The sequence below is a fragment of the Anomaloglossus baeobatrachus genome, chromosome 3, assembly GCF_048569485.1.
Source record: "Anomaloglossus baeobatrachus isolate aAnoBae1 chromosome 3, aAnoBae1.hap1, whole genome shotgun sequence".
Classification (NCBI taxonomy): Eukaryota; Metazoa; Chordata; class Amphibia; order Anura; family Aromobatidae; genus Anomaloglossus; species Anomaloglossus baeobatrachus.
In genome coordinates, this window is record NC_134355.1 from 605,307,306 (window position 1) to 605,332,629 (window position 25,324).

General features: G+C 43.7%; 1 protein-coding gene across 2 annotated transcripts in view; it reads right to left on the bottom strand.

Moving 5' to 3' along the window:
* PXDN (peroxidasin) overlaps positions 1–25,324 on the bottom strand; it is a 230,280-nt gene that overhangs the window by 107,569 nt on the left and 97,387 nt on the right. For both annotated transcript variants that reach the window (XM_075341062.1, XM_075341063.1), the window contains exons 2-3: positions 13,197–13,268; positions 9,145–9,216 (exon numbers count right to left, since the gene is read on the bottom strand). In XM_075341062.1, coding sequence (XP_075197177.1) covers positions 9,145–9,216; positions 13,197–13,268 — 144 coding nt within the window. The remainder of the gene's footprint in view (positions 1–9,144; positions 9,217–13,196; positions 13,269–25,324) is intronic.

Genomic DNA, 25,324 nt, shown 5'->3' on the forward strand with positions numbered 1-25,324 from the left:
GGTTGAATAGACTCCGGTCCGGCAGATTCCCACAGGGGCTGCGGAGGGAGCACGGTCCCAGTAAATGGATGACCGCTCACGGATCCCACTTCTCCCAGAGCCGCAAAGGGATGGTGAAGGAGACGGCATGAGGCTCCGGCCTTTGTACCCGCAATGGGTACCTCAACCTTAACAACACCGCCGACGTAGTGGGGTGAGAAGGGAACATGCCGGGGGCCCCTTGGGGGCCCTCTTTTCTTCCAACCGACATAACTAATATGAGAATGCATGAGTGGATGTGTGCCTCCTTCCACACAAAGCATAAAACTGAGGAGCCCGTGATCCACGGGAGGGTGTATAGGCAGAGGGGAGGGGTTACACTTTTTAAAGTGTAATACTTTGTGTGGCCTCCGGAGGCAGAAGCTATACACCCAATTGTCTGGGTCTCCCAATGGAGCGACAAAGAAAAAATGTTCAAACCTCACAGGAGTATGGCAGTCATGAGAAACACGTATCCTGACACATGTCTGAGGTACGAATGAAAAAAGGACATGAAAATCAAACAAAAGTGCTAAAATTCCCCCAAATCGCAAACACCAACCACAAAATCCATACTGCACAACCTTGTCCTGAAGAACGCACAGATCTCAACGAGGTTTCTATTTCAAAAAGTGTGAAGTCTCAGGAGTGGCCGCAGAAAAAAAACAGAGACAAGGCAATCAAAAGTTCACTCAAATTCAACAAAAACGTGAAAAACTAGTTAGAAAGCCACAAATTAATGTTCTAGGTCAATACTTGTCGTATAGAGGAAACAAGCTTTTCAATTTCAACAATCAATGAGGAACGTTTCTATACTACAATTCAGCACCTGGTACGCTTAAAGGGGTTGTCCAGGGTCAAGGCTTTTTTGTTAGGCCAATTTATGTTAATGTTATGTAGTTTTGTACTTTATACTGTCACTCTCACAGAAGCCTAAACCTAAGGCCCAGTTCACACATTAAGGATTTGATGGAGGATTCGGACGTGTGTTCTGTACCGAAATGACAACTGCATCTATAACCCATGTACAGCAAATGGCAGTGAAAGGAGAATGTCGTTCTACTCACAAGATGTGAATTAAATCTGCGCAGAATAAAGGATGCGCTGAGGACTTTAAAGACAAAGCAAATTTATCACTTCCACAGAAAAGTCGTATATTAGCCATATTGATCGATGATGAACTACTGTCTCGTAAGAGCCAGAGAATCTACACGTAAATTAGATCCAGGTTTCAGCCCTAAAAGTCGGCTACCGATTTTTTAAACGGAATCTGTCAGCAGGTTTTTGCTATGTAATCTGAGAGCAGCATGATGTTGGGGCTAAGACCCTGATTCCAGTTATGTCACTTATTTGACTGTGTTATGTTTCATTAAAATCGGTGTTTTATCACCAGGAGATTATCACTACAGGACTAGGTGTCTGCAGCCTCCAGGTCCACTGCTCTGTGTATCCTTGCTCCCACCACTGATTAGTAGCTGTCAATGTACACAGAAAACTGCCAATTAATGGTGTGTGCAGGTTATACACAGCTCAGCATACTGTGCACTCCTGGATCTGCAGCAGAGAAAACTAAAACTTTGATTTTAACACAACCTCTGAACCCAGTAACATTAGCAACATATCACCAGAATCAGGGTCTCAGCCCCTACATCAGGCTGCTCACAGAAACCTCCTGGTGTCAGACTCCCTTTAAAGGGAACCTGTCACCAGATTTGGCCCCCATAAGCTGCATCCACAAACAGTAAGCCCTTATATACAGTATTCTAGAATACCATATATAAGAGTCCAGGCCGCTCGTTATAACATAAAAATCACTTTTATCATACCCACCTAGGGGGCGGTCCGGTCCCATGGGCGTCGCTGCTCTTGGTCCGGTGTCTTCTCATTGCGGCGATCGCCATCCTACTTCTACCCAGCCCAGTGCGCGGCCGGTCTTTAACCTTTCCTCGCGCCTGCGCTTTACAATACTTTGATCTGCCCTCAGCAGGACTGTAATGCTGGCCTGTGTGGATGATGCAGGATACGTCATCCATACTGGTTTGGGTAGAAGGAGGACGGCGATAACAGCAGAGAGGAGGCGCCGGATCGGGAGCAGTGATACCCATCGGACCGGACCACCCATTAGGTGGGTATAATAAAAGTGTTTTAAAGTTATACAGATATGCCTGGGCTCTTATATACGGTATTCTGGATTGTTGTATACAAGAGCTCGCTAATGGTGGCCGCAGCTTATAGGGGACAAATCTGGTGACAGGTTCCCTTTAAAGAGAGTTTTTTGGCACAAAATGACTATTCGTTCATCATCAAGTAAGGGAAATAGCTGTGTTGTATTAGCTATGATATCTTTAGATGCCCTAAAGGGGGCTTTACATGCTGTGATATCGCTATCGATATCGCTAGCAAGCGTACCCGCCCCGTCGGTTGTGCGACACGGGCAAATCGCTGCCCGTGGCGCACAACATCGCCTACACCTGTCACACATACTTACCTTCCCTGCGATGTCGCTGTGGCCGGCGAACCGCCTACTTTCTAAGGGTGCGCTTCATGCGGCGTCACAGCGACGTCACATGGCAGCCGTCCAATAGAAGCGGAGGAGCGGAGATGAGCGGCCATAACATGCTGCCCACCTCCTTCGTTCCTCATTGCCGGTGGACGCAGGTAAGGAGATGTTCGTCGTTCCTGCGGTGTCACACATAGCGATGTGTGCTGCCGCAGGAACGACGAACAACCAGCGGCATGCACCACCAACGATATTATGAAAAGGAGCGACGTGTCAATGATTTTTGACGTTTTTGCGATCGTTGATCGTCGCTCCTAGCTGTCACACGCTGCGATGTCGCTAACGGTGCCGGATGTGCGTCACTAACGACGTGACCCCGACGATATATCGTTAGGGATGTTGCAGCGTGTAAAGCACCCTATAGTCTTTTAGGGTTTGTTTCTACACTGCAGATTTAGCTGCAAATTTTCTGCACCTAAAACTGTATCTCTTGGCAGGAAAAACGCTGCGAAAAAAGTGTATTTTTTGTTGCTTTTTTTTTTTATTCACTGATAGGGAAAACGCTGGTAAAAATGCAAAAACAATGGACATGTCAATTGTGTAGCACAGAATTTTTCTGCATCAAATCTGTAAGGGAAAAATCTGTAACGTGGGCCAGCACTTCAGCATTTTCATACACTTTGCTGGAATGCATTTTTCCTTGCAGTATTGATTTTAAATCTGAAATCAAAAGCACAAAAAAAAAATCACTGAAAAAAACGCAGCATGGCACACAGCCTTACATGTATTTTGGATCAGATTCTGCTTTGAAATCTACATGAAAAAGGGAATCAAATATAAGTATTGTACAAGCTTCCTAGTCATTTTAACGGGAAAAACACATCTAATAGGATACAATGTCAATTCTAGAATCATTTCAGTTTAGGCGAAAAAATAACCTAAAACAAAAAACTAAAAAAACCTTCATATATTTGCCTTCTGAATCAAAGCAGAAAATTATCCACATATGAAAAATGTGTAAAAATAAATAAAACTTCACCAGAAAAATCCACAAAAAACCATGCCATAACATCTACCTGTAAACACACCCCAAGTATGAAATCCATTGCTATGCTGCCAGACGTCATGCCTTACTCAAACATATGATTAAGGCAATTGAAAGGAATCTGTCACCCTGTTGCGTTTTTTTAGTTATTAATATGGGCATACAGGTGGCGTAAAGCTGAAATTAGCCATACCTGTATGCCTTCTGGATGAGGGCTCGTTTGGGAAAAAAAAAATAATCTTTTATATCTCCTATATTCTGGGTTATGGGGCGTGGGCTGCCCTGAAGATAAGCTGGCCTCTGGTCTTTATTAACCCCAATTTCTTCTCCTCTTTTCTTTAGTATGCACCTCTGATGTCAGGAGTGTAGCCGGAAATCCTGCGACTGTGCTTTATCCCTGTCGTTCTCTGCCCCTGTACTTTTTGCCCTTCCGTGGGCACAGTCTTCAATTTTGATGTGCGCAGGCACTGGGGAGTCAGTCACTGTGAAGTAACTGACTCCCTGGTGCCTGCTCACATCAAATTTGAAGACTCTCTTTTGCAAACTAAACATCCCTAGTTCTTTTAGCCGGTCTTCATATGACGTGGTTTGCAGACCTTCTACCATCCTTGCTCTTCCATGGACTTGCTCCAATATATCGATGTCTTTCTTGAATTTGGGTGCCCAGAACTGTACACAGTATTCCAGGTGGGGTCTGACCAGGGCAGAGTATAGGGGAACAATTATCTCTCTTGATCTAGATTCAATGCTTTTCTTGATACATCCCAGAATTGTGTTGGCCTTTTCTTGGGATCTACTATTATGCCCAAGTCCTTTTCCCCGGTGCGATCACCTAGTTCTAGTCCTCCCATACTATATCTGCTTTTTACGTTTCTTTTACCCAGATGTAGGACTTTGCATTTGTCCCTGTTAAACACCATTCTCTTCGCCTCGGCCCATTGTTCAAGTGTGTCTAGACTTGGTGAACCCTTGGCGTGATAAAGCATCTCAGAGCATCTTATCATTTTCACTCTCTCCACCCCCCACCCATCTTCTCAATTGACAGTTCTGGTTTTACAGCAACCAGAGGAGTGAGGAGATGGACAAAACACAAGTAGGTCGGAACGTGCGTCCAGGACCACCTTAGCAAAATTTGAGTGAATAATTATTTTTGCTAACAAGGTAATGGATTCGGGTATAATTTTGATCAGGTCCTGGTCCTCAAGCCGAAGTTCTTAGAATTAAAAAAAACATTGAAATTTGTAAATGTGGATCCCTTAGGACAAACATAACATATAACAAAGTATATTGCCCCCCCCTTCCAAAAAAACCCCAATTAAAATTAAGTGATTTGCACAACCCCTCTAGGAGTACGAGTCATTGTTGTTAAGAGAGTGAAGTTCTTCTGCCCCAAACATGTTCTTTATTGCATAAAGTAAGAAGACATTGATCCGAAATCTTCTGTCGGAAAGTTGTAGACCCATCGCACATGGGCGGCATAGGAGAAAGGTCTTCAGAAAGGAGACGTCACATTCCTTGTACAATGGTATTTGTAGTTCGCAGTTTCATTTTGCTTAGTGGGAACAGACTCCGCACATCCGGCCCATTATCCTTGGCTTTCACAGCATGTTCCACTTACTCTACATCAGTAGGTCTGTGACTGATCAAAACTTTGGATTTCCTCCATGCAACAAGGATAGCAGCTGCAACTGGACGTGATTAGAATAAAACCGCTCAAAAAAAAAATATGTTACACACTGTACATGTAACACACACTGCACATCTATAGCTTATTGTATATGGAGAAGCACAAACTATGGTCTAAATAGTGGAAGGCCGGTATAGAAATGCTCTCGAAATGTTTTTATTATTATTGCCTAGAATTCCTTATTTCCTACCCTACATTTTGCTATATACAACAAGTCCCTGATACATCAAGACAGTCGAGTTTTAAAAATGCCTTGAGGTGGTATGCTTGAGTCAGACACGCCTGATTCATTAAAGGGGTTGTCCACTACTTGCACAACCTCTTCTCAATCCCACGTTTGCCCCAAAAAATAAAAAAACACCTGTACTCACCTCCTGTGCTGGCGCAGTTCCAACGGTGATGCCACATGTTCCCAGATTTCACATTAGGTTGTGACGTCACATGAGCCCCACACCCAATCATCACCAGCTTCTCTGTCCACGCCTTCATATATATAATTAATCAATAGTAGGTGAGCTGGGTCTGGTCACTCACTTCCAGTTACTTATATGCCCAAAGGTGGGTAGAGAAAAGTCGGTGGTGATTGGGTGTAGAGCTCGTGTGACATCACAACCTCACGTGAGCCCCAGGAATGGGCGCGCCTCCACACAGGAGGTGAGTATAGGCTTCTTTATTAACATAGGGGCAAACAAGGGGAATGAGAAGGGGTTGTCCTATTAGCGGACTACCCTTTTAGGAGGCACACATGACTGCAGATTATGTGACTGCATACTTGTGAATCCTCACATTGAGCACTGTGTGCTGTAAGGATTTGCCGATGTCAGAGCCGGGAATGCGAATATGCGATATGTATACTTCCAGCTAAAATTCGACAAGATGAGAGCAGCCTCGCTCAATTCAATTGATCAACCAGCTCCTCTCTAGACGGAATGTGGCCGGGAGTCTGCACATCACATACTCGTGGCCACGTGACCGCCGTTGACAGCGTTGACACCGGTGAATCCTCACAGTGCATGCGATGTGACTATTAACAAGTCTGCAGTCATATAGTGACACAGAGTGACTGAAGACTTGTCATTTTAGACTGGACAAGCCCTTTAGTTAATCAGGAGAGATGGACAAATGTTGTGGCGAGGCACACATGGAGGCACGTAGGTCTTACGCCAATCAGGGAGTTGTAGCTAAAGAACGGAGCCAGTCATGAGTTTGACAAACAGGGGTTGCTAAGCCCCCGTCCCACCTCAGCTCCGCACTGGGCGAAAATAGTGTAAGAAAGCCACAAGTCGCACAATTTTAGTGCCGCATCACATTAGTGCCAAAGTTTAGTGACTCTTCAAAGCTTTTTATGCTAAGATCTTGAATAAAAGCGGTGATGAATTGGGCCCTATGGCATTTAAAATGCCTTAAAAATGAAAGGACAATTTTACATCTGTAGTGCCATTTGTATATTATCCGTTATTATTTATTTTTTTAACATCTGTCTACTAAGTCTACTACGTCTGGGTGTCCGCCTGCAGAAAACGTATATGCCCAAAATGGTGGAAGATCGAGCACACGCTGACTCCGTCTGCTCCATTATAGTCAATGGCCCCTTCGGCGCATGCATCCAAAACATATTTTGCGTGGGGGAGAGGGGGTTCAGACGGGACCAGTGAACGTAGGTGAAAACGTAATGTGAAAGCGGCCTTACGCAGGCCTTATTGTGCCTATAAATTACAATGTCCACATACCCACTAACCGTCTATTCTTACCAATGAAAGGGCTGTATGACCAGTTTGAACAATTTTAACCACCAGTATGGCGTGAAATGTGCATGGTTCATCGGCGTGACAATCGTTCACTAGATGGTGGACACCTCAGTACTAGGGCCTTTTAGTTCCATATAAATTTTGGTGGATCGTGTAATACATATCTATAGTCTGGCTGGCCAAATAGATTTCAACAACTTCAGCAATACAATATAACCAGAAACCACACGATGGTCTGAGATAAACCCTTCCCAACTGCAGACAACTTGAGAACACAAGGACATGTTCAGTGGGATTTGCATATCACTTCTCAGGGTGCTCTGGATGTGGCTCGTGATCTTCTCACAGCTGAATATGGCTCTCAAGATAAGAATGTTTGGGGACCACTATTTTAGGACAATAAAAGTCTACAAAAATTACTTAAAAAAGGGGAAAAAAAGCTAATTGAGAAGCACTAGATTTTATTTGTTAACACTCCATTCTGGTGGAGTGGTATCACCAATGACTGCTCCCTGCCCCTAGAAAAATATTTACTAACCTCCAACTTCTCTTCTCGGCACAACTCCAGTTGTCTACAGCTGTTTGTGACCTGTCGGATGACTCCACGATGTTTGTTTGGCACATCAGAGATCGCTGCTCAGTGCAAGTCTATGAGAACCAGCATGAGGCTGTCATAAACTTACATTGAGAGCCTGTGACTGTTAGCTGAGACTTCTGTAAGGCTATGTGCGCACGTTGCGTCGGAGTACCTGCAGTTTATTCTGCACGTTTTCCTTCCCTTGGTTTTTGACCAAATGGCTTTTGACCATTTTTTAGCGCTAAAAACGCATGCGTTTTTACCGCGTTTTTAGTGCGTTTTAGCGCTTTTTACCTGCGTTTTCACCTGCGTTTCTGCAGATGCGTTTTTGAGATCAAGACACTGAGAAATAAAGTTGAAGTAGTCAAAAAGAATGAATAAAGAGAAAAAAAGTATAAAATTAACTTTTAATAAAACTATATGGGAAATTATCAATTTTAATGAAAAAATAGTGGTTATGCACATTTTATCAGAAAAATAGGTGAAGTTTATAATTTTTTAACATTTAAATTTTCGGTTATTGTGTGTGTGTAAAGGAACATTAGAACCCATTAATTTTTGTCCAGAAAAGCATGCGTTTTTGTAGCCAAAGCAGGTAAAAAGCATGAAAAACGCAGGAATTGTGATTTTGGTTACGTTTTGCCATTTCTCATTGACTCCAATGTTAAGGAAACGCTGCAGAAATGGCAAAAACAACTGACATGCTGCTTCTTTTTCAGCATGGTTTTTGACCACAAATATGCAAATTAAACGCTGCTGAAAAAAAAAGCAAAGTGCAGACAGGATTTCTGCTTTTCCCATAGACTTTGCTGGAAAACAAAAACGCATGCGTTTTAGCGCAAAAACGCTGCTGCTAAAAACGCTGCAGAAACGCGGAAAAAAACGCAACGTGCGAACATAGCGTTAGGGGCTGCAGTCACAAGATGGTGGAACGAGACCAGAGGAGCACGAGGGAAGAGTAAAGGACAGTGGCAGGTATGTTTTTTATTAGGGGCAGGGAACAGATATAGTGATATCACTTTAGCAGAGCTTTAAGCGTAATAGACTGTAATCACTCCACAAAAAACGGTGTTTTACTAAGAAAGAAAAAAGTGATATTACTCAAAGAGTCACTAGATAAAAAGTCCCATTCTAGCACTAATTGATAGGACATTACAATACAAATATCGGCCTGTGAGGTCAGGCCATGAGACCTGCAGTCAGGATAACAATTGCAGGAATAATATAAACAATAAAATGCAGCCAACGTAACAATATGATATGACAAAACACAGATAACTATGGATCCCCCATACTAGAAGGCCACAGCCCTCTGACCCCTGGAGGCCAAAACATCTGAGTAAGGAACAAAGATTGCTGATGTCCACACTGAAGTCTATAGTTTTTCGGTGAAGCCTGCCCCACATGTGCATCCTTTCATTTAGTCCTCGCCTGGAAACCCACCCATATGACATAACATTTTAAATATTTTTTTTTCCATTTTAAGCCTTAATTTCGTCACCTGTCCATCTATACTTTAATCTTTATCCTCCAACATTTAACATTTACAGTAAATAAAATACCACTTACAGGTATTTCAGGTTCTCTAGATCTTGAAATGTTCCACCTGGGATCCGTTTTATCTGATTGTTGTTTAGAAGCCTAAAAGTAAAAAAAAGATGACAATGAGATGACATATGGTTGTATCTTCTCCTTCTCTTGGAGTTTATCTGATGAAGGTTTAGGTGTAATGTACAGCTGAGGAGGAGTCTTTCATGCATTTGTTGTTGTCCTCGCTTCTGATGATGTGGTGCCTTCAAAGTGCCCAAACAGCATGAAAACTAACCCTTACATAAACTGGGGTATGTGAACCAAGGCTTTATCCAATCTATATGGCCATTTCTGTAGGCATTTAGTAAGGACTCATTCACACAACAGTATTTTTATGCTAAAACCAGGAGCGTTTCCAAAGCACAGAACAGGAGTCCATCATTCAATGATTGTTTTGCTCTGTAAGTTCCACTCCTGGCTTTGGTTTACACTGATACAAAAATATTACCATGTGAATGAGGTCTGATGTTCAGGTTTCGGCACCAGATTCACCGTCTTCCAAGTCCCCTCACATACAGAAAAAAGTTTCTCTATGCTTATTCAGCGCATTTGTGAAGCTGAACTCTTTGGTCTCTCTATCGATGTGCATTGGGACTCGCAGTGAAATCGGAACACCGGGGACGATAGCAGAATAAAGAGGTATTAACAAATTTTAGAAATCGGAATTTAAAAGCAACCTGTCAGGCCCTGTATGCAACCAGAACCACAAGAAGTTCTGGGTGCATATTGCTAATCCCTGCCTAACCGTCCCTGTATACACGAGCATAGATAAAGAGATCTTTAGAAAAAGTATTTCTAAAAATCTTTTATGGTATGCTAATGAGCGCAGGGACTAGTCGCAAGTGCGTTACTTGCCCTGGCTAGTCGGCCTCCTTAGCATGTTAGCACACCCCTGTGGGCATGCTAACATGCTAATGATTGCGCAGCGTCAGAGGATGGTCGATCTCACCTCTCTTCTGCCACCACTGGTTTTCAGTTCAATGCGCATGATCAGAACGTACTCGGACGTCCAGCCATGTGCACTACACCAGTATGCAGTATGCTAATGAGGCCAGGGACTAGTTGCAAGGGCGTTAGTTCCCCTGACTAATCCGCCGTATTAGCATGCCTCTGTAGACGTGCTAACATGCTAATGAATGCGCAGCATCAGAGGCATGGTCGCTCTCACCTCTGCTAGCACTGCGCCCGACGCTGGATTTCTGGTCACTTCTGGTCACGCGTACTATGAAGCCAGGTGTACGCATTCTGGCTTCAAACTGGTGTAATGCACATGACCGGACATCCGAGGACATTCTGATCTTACGCACTGAGCCGAAAACGAGTGGTGACAGCAGAGAGGTGAGATCGACCATGCCTCTGACGCTGCGCATTCATTAGCACGTTAGCATGCCTACAGGAGCGTGCTTACATGTAAGAGGGCAGATGAGTCGAGGGAACTAACGCCATTGCCACTAGTCTCTGGCCTCATTAGCATAACATAAAGGATCTTAAGTAATCCTTTGTCTAAAGATCTCTTTATCTATGCTAGTGTATACAGGGACAGTTAGGCAGGGATTCGCAATATGCACCCAGAACTGCTCGTGGTTGTGGGTGCATACAGGACCTAACCGCTTCCCTTTAAAATTCCTTTAAACATGGTTTTCAAACTGCAGGACAACCCCTTGACATACTGATGTTGATGTTTTTTTCGTAGAATTAGTTCTATAACTTTATAATAAATCTTCTGCATCACGACATCTGCTCACTGTTATTTGTATTTTGATGGATACCCTCCAGTAGATACTGGAGACTCAGGCTCAGAGAGCAGCAGAATTTGTGTTGACAGCTCCTAACAATCCTTCCAAATTAAGTGTGAACAGATCCAAATAAGAATCCACTTCAGAAACGTCGGAAAAACAAACCCCATCCTCACTCATGGATGTGGGCATATTAGTTTACTTGAATCATTTTCCTGCTTCCTTTTTCCAATTCTCAATCTTAGTTCTTCTAATACGAATTCACGAGAGGGATCAGCTTACTGAGCAGAGAATAATTGCTGCATTCATCCGAGAGTCTTACACGTTATTGCCATCATAAATTATTACACTGCCGGCAATATCATCTTATTACATGCCTGGTGAACTCCGGGGCCACAGCTGGCATGTCTAACTGGTATGAGGCCTTGGGAGCACAGTTTGTACCTGTGGAGATGGCCAAGCCGGTGAAGGTAGAGTTAGGGGCCCTTTGCACACTACAAATCGCAGGTGCGATGTCGGTGGGGTCAAATCGAAAGTGACGCACATCCGGCATCGCTGTCGACATCGTAATGTGTAAATCGTTTTAACTACGATTACCGAGCGCAAAAGCGTCGGTATCGTATGATCGGTGTAGTGTCGGTCATTTTTATTATTTTGGCTGCAGCGACGGTCCGATGTTGTTCCTCGTTCGCTGTGTATGAAGTCGCAGGAGCGAGGAACATCTCCTACCTGTGTTCCGTCTGCAATCCGGAAGGAAAGAGGTGGGCGGGATGTTTACGTCCCGCTCATCTCCGCCCCTCCGCTTCTATTGGCCACCTGCCGTGTGACGTCGCTGTGACGCCATACGACCCGCCCCCTTAGGAAGGAGGCGGGTCGCCGGCCAGAGCGACGTCGCAGGGCAGGTAAGTGCGTGTGAAGCTGCCGTAGCGATAATGTTCACTACGGCAGCTATCACAAGATATCGCATGTGCGACGGGGGCGGGTACTATCGCGCTCGGCATCGCTAGCCAATGCTAGCGATGTCGCAGCGTGCAAAGTACCCCTTAGAAGAGCAGGTCAGATTTCCTAGAGAGCCCTGCCTGGTCTCAGAGGAATAGTGTCATCTTCTGTATTGGAGGTAGCCATCATCCTAGAAGTCAGCGTGACAATAATAAGTCTTGCCACATGACTTATAGAGAAGACCTTGGTTTGGCCAATTATCCAAAGGAACAAAAACTCTCATCCATAGAGTGAGTAGTTGACTGTTCGTACGCGCTATGCTGTTAGCGAGTACTGTCCGCTACTTGCATATTCGTTACGAGTAGTGGACTCAATGTAAGTCAATGGGAAATACTCGCTAAATAGCGAGTAACCCGAAAGCCGTACTAATAGTTACTTGCACGAAAAGTACGGCTTTCGGATTACTCGCTACTTAGCGAGTATTTCCCATTGACTTACATTGCGTTCACTACTCATAACGAATATGCGAGTAGCGGATAATACTCACCAACAGCAGAGCGTGTACGAATAGTCAACAACTCGCTCAACACTATTTCTGAACCCATCGTCAATGTAGGGCACTAGGATTCCAAATGAAGAACCACCCCTCAATAGATACTTTTGGCTATCTACAAATTGGTGACCATAGTGCGCCTGCTTTCTTCCTTTTGGAAATTAATGTTTTTTCCTCTTCTCCAGTAAAAAGAGACAGTTAAAAAGGGGCAACAACAAAAAAAAGCCTAAAAACTTACAGGGAAGTGCCAAAAATATAGAATAAAAGGAGAAAGGCATATATGATACAAGGTACCCTGACCTCTGTTTAAAGGGAATCTGTCACCAGGTTTTTGCTACCCCATCTGAGACCAGGTCACTGTAGAGACAGAGACCCTGATTCCAGCGATGTGTCACTTACTGAGCTGTTTGTTGTCATTTTGATAAAGTCAATGTTTTCTCTAGCAGAAATTTGAATGTGGAGCCCCTACCACAGTATAAAATGTACACAGAAAGTGGCCAATCAGTGGTGGGAGTGGGGTTATACAGAGCTCATGAATCTGCTGGACTACTTGGCAGCACACCAAGTAGTCCTGTAATAATAAAATCACTATTTAATCAGCAGTAGATTATCAAAACTACACTAAGCAGCCCAGTAAGTGATACCTCGCTGGAATCTGGATCTCTGCCCCTATGCTGCTCTGAGATTAGGTGGCAAAAAGCTGGTGACAGATTCCCTTTAAAAGATAAAGCCTAAATTAAATTAATTAATGAAAGACCATAAAGACAATTGAATAGTAATTGAATTACTATGAAAATACTTACAAGGTGTTAAGATTCTTCAGATGTCTAAATGCACCAGGTTGAATATCCTTTATCCTATTGAACCGTAAATCCCTGAAAAGCAATAATAAATAATTTAAAAAAATAAATACATATATAATAAATAAATATATATAAATAATAAATAATCGAAATAATAATAATAATAAATACTAAAAATATAAATAATATAAAATTATTATTATTATTATATATTATTATTTATATTTTTAGTATTTATTATTATAATAATAATAATAATACATATATAATACGTGTATAAATAAATATATAAAAATATAAATAACTATAATAAATATAACTATATTATATACAGTATCTCTATATATCTATATATATATATCTATATATATATATATCTATATATATATATATATCTATATATATATATATCTATATATATATATATATATATCTCTATCTATCTATCTATCTATCTGTATATATATATATATATATATATATATATATATATCTCTATCTATCTATCTATCTATATATATATATACACACATATATATCTATATCTATATTTATGTAATATATATATATTATATATATATATATTTATGTAATATATATATATATATATATATATATATATACATACACATACACATACACACACACACAAAACATGAAGATATCACACACAAATCCATATGACTTCTCCGCAGAAGGAGGAAATTGTTAATTTGTGTCTGGAATTGGAGCACTTCTACCACCATGCCAAAAAGATTAAATATTGTATCACGCTTATGTCTAGAAAACAAACACTGATGGTTTTATAATCTGTAGAGTTGAAAGTAGACAGAAGTTTATCGAATTCAACCTGTGGCTATGTGCCCACGCTGCGGAAAATGCGCGGATTTTGTCGCGGATTTCTCGTGGAAAAGCAGCTGATTTTCCAGAAATCTGCAGCACAGCTACTCCCCAGCCATTTCTATGGCATTTGGGAAATGCTGTGCCCACGCTGCGGATTTTTCCGCAGCGGAAATCGTGCGGATTTTCGTGCGGAAAAATCTGCAGCATGTCAATTAATGTTGCGGATTTTCGTGCGGATTTTGCCTATTTAATGGAATAAAAAAAAAAAACCCGCAAAATCCGCAACAAAATCAGCGTCAAATCCGTGTGAAATCCGCATCAAATCCACACATATGAAAAGGTGCGGAGTCCGGGGGGAAGCTGCGGGTTTTGATGCAGAAAAATCCGCAGATACAGAGTCCCGTGGGCACAAAGCCCTACATGTTGATCCAGAGTAAGACAAAAACCCCATGGGGCAGACAGTAAGCTCCATATTAGGGACAATTTCCTTCCCGAATGCACATATGGCAATCAGACTAGTTCCATGGATCAATCACAGAATCTATCCTCTTTGTATTTTAGAAGAGAATCAACCATTACAACATTATGCGGCAGAGAGTTCCATAGTCTCAGTACTTTTACAGTAAAGAATCTGCATCTGTGATTATGATTAAACCTTCTTTCTTCTAGACGTAGTGGATGCCCCCTTGTCCCACGTCACAGGACAAAAAACATCATTAGAAAGGTCACTGTACTGTCCCGTCATATATTTGTACATTGTAGTAAGATCCATCCTAAGCCTTCGTTTTCCCAAACTGAATAACCCCAAGTTGCAGAACTTGTCTTGATATTTTACTTCACCCATTCCATCAATAACCTTGGTCGCTCTTTTCTACAGCCACTTCAGTTCATCTATGTCTTTCTTATATACTGTGCTTTGTATTCTAGACATATTAAGAGTCAAAAGAAGGTCAAACAAGTTATGTTTTCTGTTCCCCGTGAAATTCCGTAAAGCTATTGACACCAGGACATGTTGGGCCTGAGTTATCATCGTGTTGTCACCAATGTTGAGGCATAAAATACCTCGAAATATCGCAACATTTTTGCGCAACTTGAAATTGTACAAACAATTTGCACCTTTTAGTGTTTTTCTGCCAGCCCCACCAAACGTCACCAAACTGGGCAGAGCTTTGGTGGGAAAAGTCTGCTCTGCCAATTAATCCAAATTCACACCATTTAACACTAGAAGTCCCAGAAATTTCGAGCTCCCCCCTAAAGTCCCGAAAGAGGGTCAAATGACCCTAAAGGGGGCTTTACATGGTAGCGATATCGCTAGCAATTTGTAGCGATAGCGACCGTGTAAGTACCCACCCCCGTCGTGCATGCGATTGTTTGTGATCACTGCCGTAGCGAACATTATCGCTACGGCAGCGTCACACATACTTACCTGGTCGGCGGCGGCGCTGTGACTGCCGAACAATCCCTCCTTCAAGGGGGAGGTACGTGCGGCATCACAGCGACGTCACCGCAACGTCACTAAGCGGCCGGCCAATCAAAGCGGAGGGGCGGAGATGAGCGGGACGTAACATCCCCCCCACCTCCTTCCTTCCTCATTGTGGCCGGCGGCAGGTAAGGAGACGTTCCTCGCTCCTGCGGTGTCACACATAGCGATGTGTGCTGCCGCATGAGCGATGAACCACCTGGATAAACAACCCTTACCGATTTTTGAGTTTGGGACGACCTCTCCATGGTGAACGATTTTCACCATGTTTGAGGTCGCTTAAGGACGCTGGTCAGTGTCACACGCTGCGATATCGTTAATGACGCCGGATGTGCGTCACAACTTGACCCCGACGACCAAACATTAACGATATCGTAGCGTGTAAAGCCCCCTTTAGTCCAAACTGAATAAAACTAACTAGAAACTAAAGCGGGCTTTACACGCTTCAATAGATCTTACAATGTGTCGGGGGGGTCACGTCGTAAGTGACGTACATCTGGCATCGTTAGTGACGTAGTTGCGTGTGACACCTTCGTGCTATCAAGATTGAACGCAAAAACGTTGATCGCATACACGTTGTTCAGTTTTTAAATATTGTACGGTTTGTTGTACGAAACGAGTATATTGTAACGTGTGGCACCCTACTAACGATCTGTCTAATTGAAATTATCAATGTCATATGTTATGGCGGTGTGTCGTGACACGACATGACTCAGGCCCCCCCCTAAGCTAATTGTTCACACCTGCGTTGCTTTTGCTACTGCGGTAAAATACTGCATTTATGTATGTATCTGGTCCTGTGGTAAACTCTTTTGCGTGTGCTTCTGTGTCCTTTGTGCGTTTTTTTTGGTGTTTCACACATTGTGATTTGATTTTGTTTTTGACGGTAGGTTTTAATTCTTTAATATTTTTCTTTTTGATTCTGTTTTTTTGGGCTAAGTTTGCTTGACTTGTTTTTGATATTGTATTTGCGTGATAAAAGAGAAAAAAAAAAAAAAGGTTTAACCGAGAGGAAAAAAAAACGCCTCGTCCATTCCGGAAAAAAGGGGTGGGCTATGCTGACGTCATCGCACACATGATCTAAAAGATCGTACAAAATATTGATCAATTTTGCATAGATTTCATAACTCACGTGTGACGGCAAATATACGACCTATGTACGATCTCGGCAGATCGTATATGCGACCTGGGCGTGACACATCGCATACGAGATCACACACCTAATTGTAAGGTGGAAAGCAGGCTTAATGGCTAAACTCAATGGAAAACAACAACCTCCTGTGGTGCGACAGTAATGGCCTTAATTACAGAACAAAAGACGGTGATTATAGGATGTTAGCTAAAATCCTTCAGGTCATTCGACCCGTCTCTGGGTTCCAAAGGTAGAAATGTTAAATAACCCCTCTCTGGGACTTCTAGTGTTAAGTGGCATAAATTGTGCCACTAATGTTCTCCAATTCCTGCGGGGAGCAGCATTTCTGGCACAGATCAGTGGCAGTTCTGGGATTCGCCTCCTAAAGATCTGGGCTCATCTTACTTTCATCTTACTAACTTACTAGTCCTACTGAGTTGCTTTCATGAAGACTAGTGTCCAAGATGCATGGGATGGTTTATGTTATTTATACCAAGTCTGCACAATGGCGTTTCCTTCTCACAACTTACACTTGATAAGTCACAGAGATTTAAATGTTTTGGGCTAAAAATATATGTTCAGGAAAGCTGGTCTCCAAAGACTGAGAGGAAGCAGTAACGATGGGAAGAGCCAACGGAGGCAAAGTCATCAAGTGATGTCTTAGAAGGAATTTCTGAGACTGATAACATTAAAAGAGATCGCAAAGACAGAAAGAATTTTACCCTCCCTAAAAAAAAACAAAAAAACAAAAAGGTTTGAAAATGAGGAAAGATTTTATGGCTAATGGGGAGTGCATTATTTTGTGCTGTGAATGCTGTGCACTGCTTATTACAGGCGCACACATCCAACTACAGTTTAGGATAAAAGATACACTTCACTTCTGTGTGATACTTAAAGGGGTTGTCCACAACATTTAAATTGATGGCTTATTCTTAGGGGTACTTTGCACGTTGCGACATCGCTACTGCGATCTCGTCGGGGTCAAATCCAAAGTGACGCACATCCGGCGCCGGTAACAACGTCGCAACGTGTAAAGCCTAGAAGCACCGATAAACGATCGCAAAAGCGTCGAAAATCGGTGATCTGTGTAGTGTCGGTCATTTCCATAATTTCGCTGCAGCGACAGGTACGATGTTGTTCCTCGTTCCTGCGGCAGCACACATCGCTGTGTATGAAGCCGCAGGAGCGAGGAACATCACCTTACCTGCGTCCCGCCTGCAATGAGGAAGGAAGGAGGTGGGCGGGATGTTTACGTCCAGTTCATCTCCGCCCCTCGGCTTCTATTGGCCGCCTGCTGTGTGACGTCGCTGTGACGCCGCACGACCCGCCCCCTGAGGAAGGTAGTGGGTCACCAGCCAGAGCGACGTCGCAGGGCAGGTAAGTGCGTGTGAAGCTGCGATAATGTTTGCTACGGCAGCAATCACAAGATATCGCATGTGCGACGGGGACGGGTACTATCGCGCTCGGCATTGCTAGCCGATGCTAGCGATGTCGCAACGTGCAAAGTACCCCTTAGGATAGGTAATCAATCTCTGACACTTTGCACTCCCACTGATCAGCTGTTCTCAGTACCAGAGGCGGCAGCCGATATGTTGAGTTCCGGAGCTGCTCCGTCTTCTGAAAGCAGCCGCAGCCGGGTACTGCACATCCGCCTCCCATCTGTCAATTATAATGGTGCCATCCTAACCTGGGCGGTGGGCAATGAATGGGATTAATGGCCAGCAAGTGGGGGATATAAATTACAATAGTCTCTCCATTGCTAAAGTCAGTCTGGTGTCATCCTGTCTATTTAGTTTCCAATACAAAATACACCTTTAAATACTCATTATAGCCATAAGTTATCATTAGAACGGAAAGACTTCAGACTCGATTGGCAGCAAAGCACCACACAACTGCGATCCAGCCCCAAAGAGACGCAGGATGCGGGTGCATGATCTCTCTCTCTCTCTCGCTCTCTCCTTTGTCAACCCGCCGCGGATCCGCCGGAACCGGCGGGTTGACCAGGTATTTCTTTACAGTTGTTAGGTGAGGAGGGCCGTCTGTCAGTCTGGGCATTGTGATGTGATCCTTGGGCAGTAATATGGCATTCTGACTGAATCACTGATGGTGCCATACATCGTCCCAGGCCAGGTTTACAAATGATGGCGACTCTGAAAAGTTGGCTTTAATTGCGCAGTCAGTGTTTGATTCATGATGCTCGTGGCATCCCCTGATGCCCCCATGGGATGTTGATGTCAGGGTATAATTGGGGAACAGTGCTTAAAGGGAACCTGTCACCAGTTTTTTGCCCTATAAGCTGCGGCGACCACCACTGGGCTCTTATATACAGCATTCTAACATGCTGTATAAAAGAGCCCAGACCGCTGTGTAGAACATATAAAACACTTTTTAATACTCACCTAAACCAGTCGCTGCGGTGCATGTGGCTCAAATGGGCGTCTTCGTCCTCCGGTACCGGCGCCTCCTCTTTCGGACATCTTTGTCCTCCATCTGAAGCCGGCTCAGGGCAGATCAAAGTGCGGCTGCTCGGGACCTGAATGCCAGCAAGTGTGTATGAAGTCGGATGCGTCATGCACCGAGGCTTCAGAAGATGGAGGACAAAGATGGCAGAAAGAGGAGGTGCCAGCACCGTAGGACGAAGACGCCCATTTGACCCACATCCACCACAACGACCGTTTTAGGTAAGTATTATAAAGTGTTTTTTATGTTCTACACAGCGGCCTGAGCTCTAATATACAGCATGTTAGAATGCTGTATAGAAGAGCCCATTGGTGGTGGCCGCAGCTTATAGGGCAAAAAACTGGTGACAGGTTCCCTTTAAAACAAATTAACACTGATAGTCTAGGGAGGAGTATTTTTTCTACATTTCCCACGATCATGTAGCCATTCGGATGGTAGACAACCTTTCTTTAAGATAGAGTTTCGATAACTTGACTTGTATTTGGTCAACCACATAGTAGATTGAAACTCTCTACTGAAGTCTAAAAGAGTTACAGAAACATGTAAAACTACAATGTATTTGCACTGTATTTTGTTGCAGAGCCTGCACAATATACACCACTCACAAACATTTAGGGATTTTTGGCTTTCAGGTGAAACTTCAGGATGATCCTAAATTGCACACTAACCTTTTTAGGTGAACTTATTGTGACCTTCTCTAAACTTTGGATGCTCATGTCCAACTGTTCAATCTTTCAGCAATTTTGCACAACTTGCTGTTCTCTAACAAGGAGCTTAAAGGCAAAATTCACATCATGTGTTTGATCCATGAATCGCCAAATACATTTTGGGATTTAATTACAATTGGTATTCAAATAGTCTTCCTCATTAAGTTGCTCACATTTTGACAAGACGACAACAATTGATCAACAGTACTGCGCCATTGGGAGGCTTCAAGCAGGATGTTCTCAGACACAAGTGTCCACTGAGCTTAGAGTATCACAGAGTGTCACCAGCAGGTTGCAACAGAGATACAGAGAGACTGGAAAAGTCACAGAAAGGAATAGAAGTGGACATCCTTTGGTCCCATCCCACACTGATGACCACTTCATTGTGAGCAATGCCCTTCAGAACCGGATGATGAATGTTACATAACTCCAGGCACATTTAAGGGAGGTGAGAGGCTCTCAAGTGTCAAATCAGATAATTCAAAACCATTTACATCAGCGTGGTCTGCATAAAAGATGACCTGCAAGGATACCTGAACACACCACCAGTCATAGGCATCATCGTCTTGCTGGACGAGGGACTAGTAGGCCTCAGTGCTTTTCACTGATGAAAGTCGATTCGCGCTGAGCAGAAATGATGGCCGTCAATGATGTTGGAGGCATCAAGGACAGTGCTATGCATCAGCCACTGTTGTCATCAGTTGAGCCTTTGGTGGTGGTGGTGTTAGTGTGGGCAGGACTGTCTAGTCAATACAGAACTGCCCTACACTTTGTGAATGTACAGTGACAAGCCCCTACTACTTGAATACATCATTAATCCAGTTATTGTGTCTCTGCATAAAAACACCAGCCTAATCTAATCTTTATGGATGACAATGATCTAGCTCATCGAGGTCACACCATTAAGGAACGGCTGCTGGAGACTGGGGGACATCAAATGCAGTGGCCTTCACTTTCTCCAGACCTGAATCCCAAAGAAAACCTATGTAGAGACTTATAACGCTGCCCCAGAACCTCAATGATTGAGGGTCAATCTTCAAGAAGAGTGAGATGCTATGCCGCAGCAGACAATAACTTGACTTTTGAACAGTGCGAGATGTCGATGTCAAGCCATAATTGTTTCTTATGGCCACATGACAAATTATTGAGATACTGGCATAAATTGCGACATACTCACTACAGTTGTTGGCTTTTGTTTCAATAAATTGTTTGAGATGAGGAAATCGCCATTCCATGCTTCTTTTTAAACGTCCTACTGTCATGATAAAATATCACTGTAGTGGGAACTTTTGACACGTTACATAAATTTCATCCAAAAATCAAATATTCCTAACTTTTTGTAAGTATTATATCTTGCAAGATAATGTGGGTTAAAAGTTCTGAAGAATAAATGCAAAAAACACATGTACCCAATACAATCAGGAACAAAGTACCATGAAATGAACACAGGTACTATATACCAGAACAAGGGCAAAATGAGTAAGCATTTAAAGTCTGAATTTGTGAAATCTGCCAGTCTAATTCTTATACTTTATTAAGCCCCATATACACAACATACTAATAAACTGAGATTTTGGAACACATTTTGTAATGGTAAAAACACAGGTAAATCTTCTGAACAACGGAACATCTCTTCTTCATGTAAAAAAAAAAAAAACAAAACACCCTTTTCCCTGCCACCTGCAAGAACATCTGCATGTCCACGTCTGACAGCCAGCGAGCTGCCCGCCGCACAGATCATTCACACTTCTCTTCTGAAATTGCAGAGGAAACCTGAGCAGTGTTCCTCTACCTCCAGAAGGTTACTCCGCAGACTCCTGATCTACAGAGCTCATGTCATTAACTGGACCTTCACTCTAAGGCCCCCTTCACACGTCCGTGAAAAACACGTGCGTGTCTTATGTCTTTTCGGGTCCGTGTTCCGTTTTTTTGTCCGTTTTTCTGATACGTGTGACATCCGTGTGATTGTGTATGCTAGCTGTGTGTGCGTGAGACACGTAAGTGTAATGTCCGTGTGTTGTCCATGTGAAATGTTCCGTGTGTGATGCACAATGACATTGCTATATGCCCGCTGACAGCAGACAGCGTCGCACGAGGAGAATTATCTCAGGTGAACTTCACCCGACTTCATTGTCATACCGCGGCTCTGTCTATGTCGCGTACTGATTAGCGGTCACCCGTGAAGGACTCACCGGTGACCGCTAATCCCCTTAGTGACTGAAGTGAGTAGCGCGATTAGCGCTGCTGTCACTCAGGTTACCCGCGGCCAGCTGGATCCTCCACCCGAAACCGCAACTCACCTGTGACTTCATCACTGTCACTCGGGCGACTTGCTGTCACAGTTGGAGGATCCAGCGGTGGGCGCGAGTGACCTGAGTGACATCATAGCTCATCGCTCAACTCACCTGAGTTGCTGCGTGGAGCTGACAGGAGCGGTGGTGTTCTACTGCAGCTCCTGTCACCTTCATGTAGCAAAGCTGAGAGCGTCGTGGGACATCGTGTGGATTACGACAGACCTGGATGGGTATTTGGGGGTTAATACAGTGGTGAACGAGGGTGTTTTTTTTGTTTATTATTTCAAATAAAGGATTTTTCGTTGTGTGTGCTTATTTTCTTTAACTTACAGGTTAATCATGGAAGGTATCTCGGGGAGACGCCTGTCATGATTAATCTTGGACTTAGTGGCAGCTATAGGCTGCTGCCATTGACTCCTTATTACCCCGATTGCCAACACACCAGGGCAAATCGGGATGAGCTGGGTACAGTCCCGGGACTGTCGCATCTAATGGATGCAGCAATTCCGGGCGGCTGCTGGCTGATATTGTTAGGCTGGGGGGCTCCCCATAACGTGGAGCTCCCCATCCTGAGAATACCAGCCTTCAGCCATTTGGCTTTACCCTGGCTGGTATCAAAATTGGGGGGAACCGTACGTCGTTTTTTTTTTTTTTTTTAATTATTTATTTTTTTACTGCTCGATATTGACACGCCCATCGGTATGGGGCGTGTCTCACTGCAACCAATCATAGGCGCCGGTGGGCGGGGAAAACAGGGAATACTAGATTGAATAATGAGCGGCCGACTTTTTCAAAATAGTAAAAGCCGCCGGAGTTTTTTTTTTTAACAGCTGTGCAGCGCCGCGCCGGTCATCGGGGAACGGTGAGTATGAAAGAGGGGGGAGACTGACCGACAGACAGAGAGGGACTGACCGACGGACTGAGGGAGATTGACTGACATACACAGAAAAAAAAAAAAAAGATTGCCCGACATCGCTTCAAAAAAGCACAAAACGTACATGGACCATACGGAGATGCATCCGTGTCACGTACGTGTGCTCACGGGCCCATAGACTTTCATTGGGTGCATGTGTGCGTGTTCCGTGCAGAGAACGGACATGCATCCGTGTTTTACGGACAAACGTATCACGCACACGGACACACACACCTTATGGAAAAACGCACGTGTAACTCCATACATTGAAAAACATTGGAGTACGTGTGTCCGTGTCTCCAGTACATACGGAAACGGACCTAACAAGTACCGGAGACACGGACGTGTGAAGGGGGCCTAAGGCTGCTTTCAACATCAGTTTTTTGCAATCAGGCACAATCCGGCGCTTTGCAGAAAAAACACAACCGTTTTTTTTTTGGTGCCGGATGCGTTTTTTCCTCATAGACTTGCATTAGCACTGGATGGATATTTAGCCGATGTGGCGGCCGGATGGAACGTTGCTTTCAGCGTTTTTGTATGCGGCGAAAAAACGCATCACGCCGGATCCGGCGCGATGCGGTGCGATATACAATGCAAGCCTATGGACGCCGGATGCGGCGTCCTGCGGCAAAAAAGCACATCCGGCGGCCGGATGCATTTTTTTGAACTGCGCATGCTCAGTATCAGACCGGATCCGTCAAAAAACGGACGGGCCGCATGGAAAAACTTTTGCAACAGATCCGCTTTTTTCGCCGCATCTGTTGCATAGGTTTTTGAGCCGGATTGTGCCTGATGCAAAAAAACTCATTTGTGAAAGCAGCCTTATACTGTATGTAACCACTGTAGGGGGATGGGAGGGGTAGGGGAAGGGGGCTCTTAAAACAACCCTGCAGACACAAGCCACATAATCCTGTACAAAAAGCATTTTGTAAAAAAAAAGAAAGAAAAAAAAATACAGAACATTTTATCATCATACTAAGCCTGGTAGCTTAGAAGAGGCCTCCAGGACATTGGAGGCTTCATAATTGTGTGTTGCAGAAAAAAGTAGTAACCCACCTCCCCCCCACAAACAAATTAAAAAAAAATGAATATTTCAGAGTCACTTTAGTAGTTTTGGACAATGATAGCATGAAAAACAAGAAAAGTCATGGGCCACGATTGGTTGAGACGGATATTTAGTATCCAAGTCTTAATGAAGGGAGCACTGGGCTGAGATACGGCATTAAGAGGCACATTAATAAATCTGATGCCTCTCCCAACTGCCATTCATCAACTGCCATTCATCAACTACCATCCATCAACTACCATCCATCAACTACCATCCATCAACTATCATCCATCAACTGCCATTCATCAACTGCCATTCATCAACTGCCATTCATCAACTGCCATTCATCAACTGCCATCCATCAACTACCATCCATCAACTACCATCCATCAACTACCATCCATCAACTACCATCCATCAACTACCATTCATCAACTACCATCCATCAACTACCATTCATCAACTACCATTCATCAACTACCATTCATCAACTACCATTCATCAACTGCCATCCATCAACTACCATTCATCAACTACCATTCATCAACTACCATTCATCAACTACCATTCATCTCCAACAATGTATATACAGCAGTGTCAGTGTGCTCTGTGTGCAGCCATGTATTTTAGTGACATCCACCAATCAGCGCGGAACAGCCACATGCCCAGGAGGAGCTGGACGGGAGACAAGCGGGGAAGTGAGTGAGGCTGTTGCCGACTTCCCCATATTAATAATATCTCTTATGTGTCTGTGTGTGCATATATGATGTGTATCTATGTATGTCAGTGTATATGACTGTGTACAAATTTATGTCTGTTTATGTATTTTTTGTGAATTTGTCTTTAAATATGTATATGTATGTATGCCTGTATGTGTATGTAACGCCCTGGACTAGCCAGGTAGTCACAGATAGATCCCTGCACTACACCTGTCCCCCAAAAAGGTGTCATCAGCCAAACATTAAACCCTATCCAAATAAGGATCCCGGTGGAGCGCCTTCATCCTTATTATTGAAACATTAATAAACCATAGTCACCTCTCTCAGTGCTTGATGGACACACCAGGGGCCGGAGCCAGATGGTTGACCACGCCCACCAAGGAGTTCAGAGGGCCTGAGGCAGGAAACACAGGAGTCAGAAGTTGTCGGTAGTGAGTGGAGGAGGTCAGGCCTGTGGGACAGGCCTGTGATAGTCTGACGGGTGCCGGGGTTGGAGCCCGGGTACCTTGGCTAGGAGGCAAACAGTGGCCTG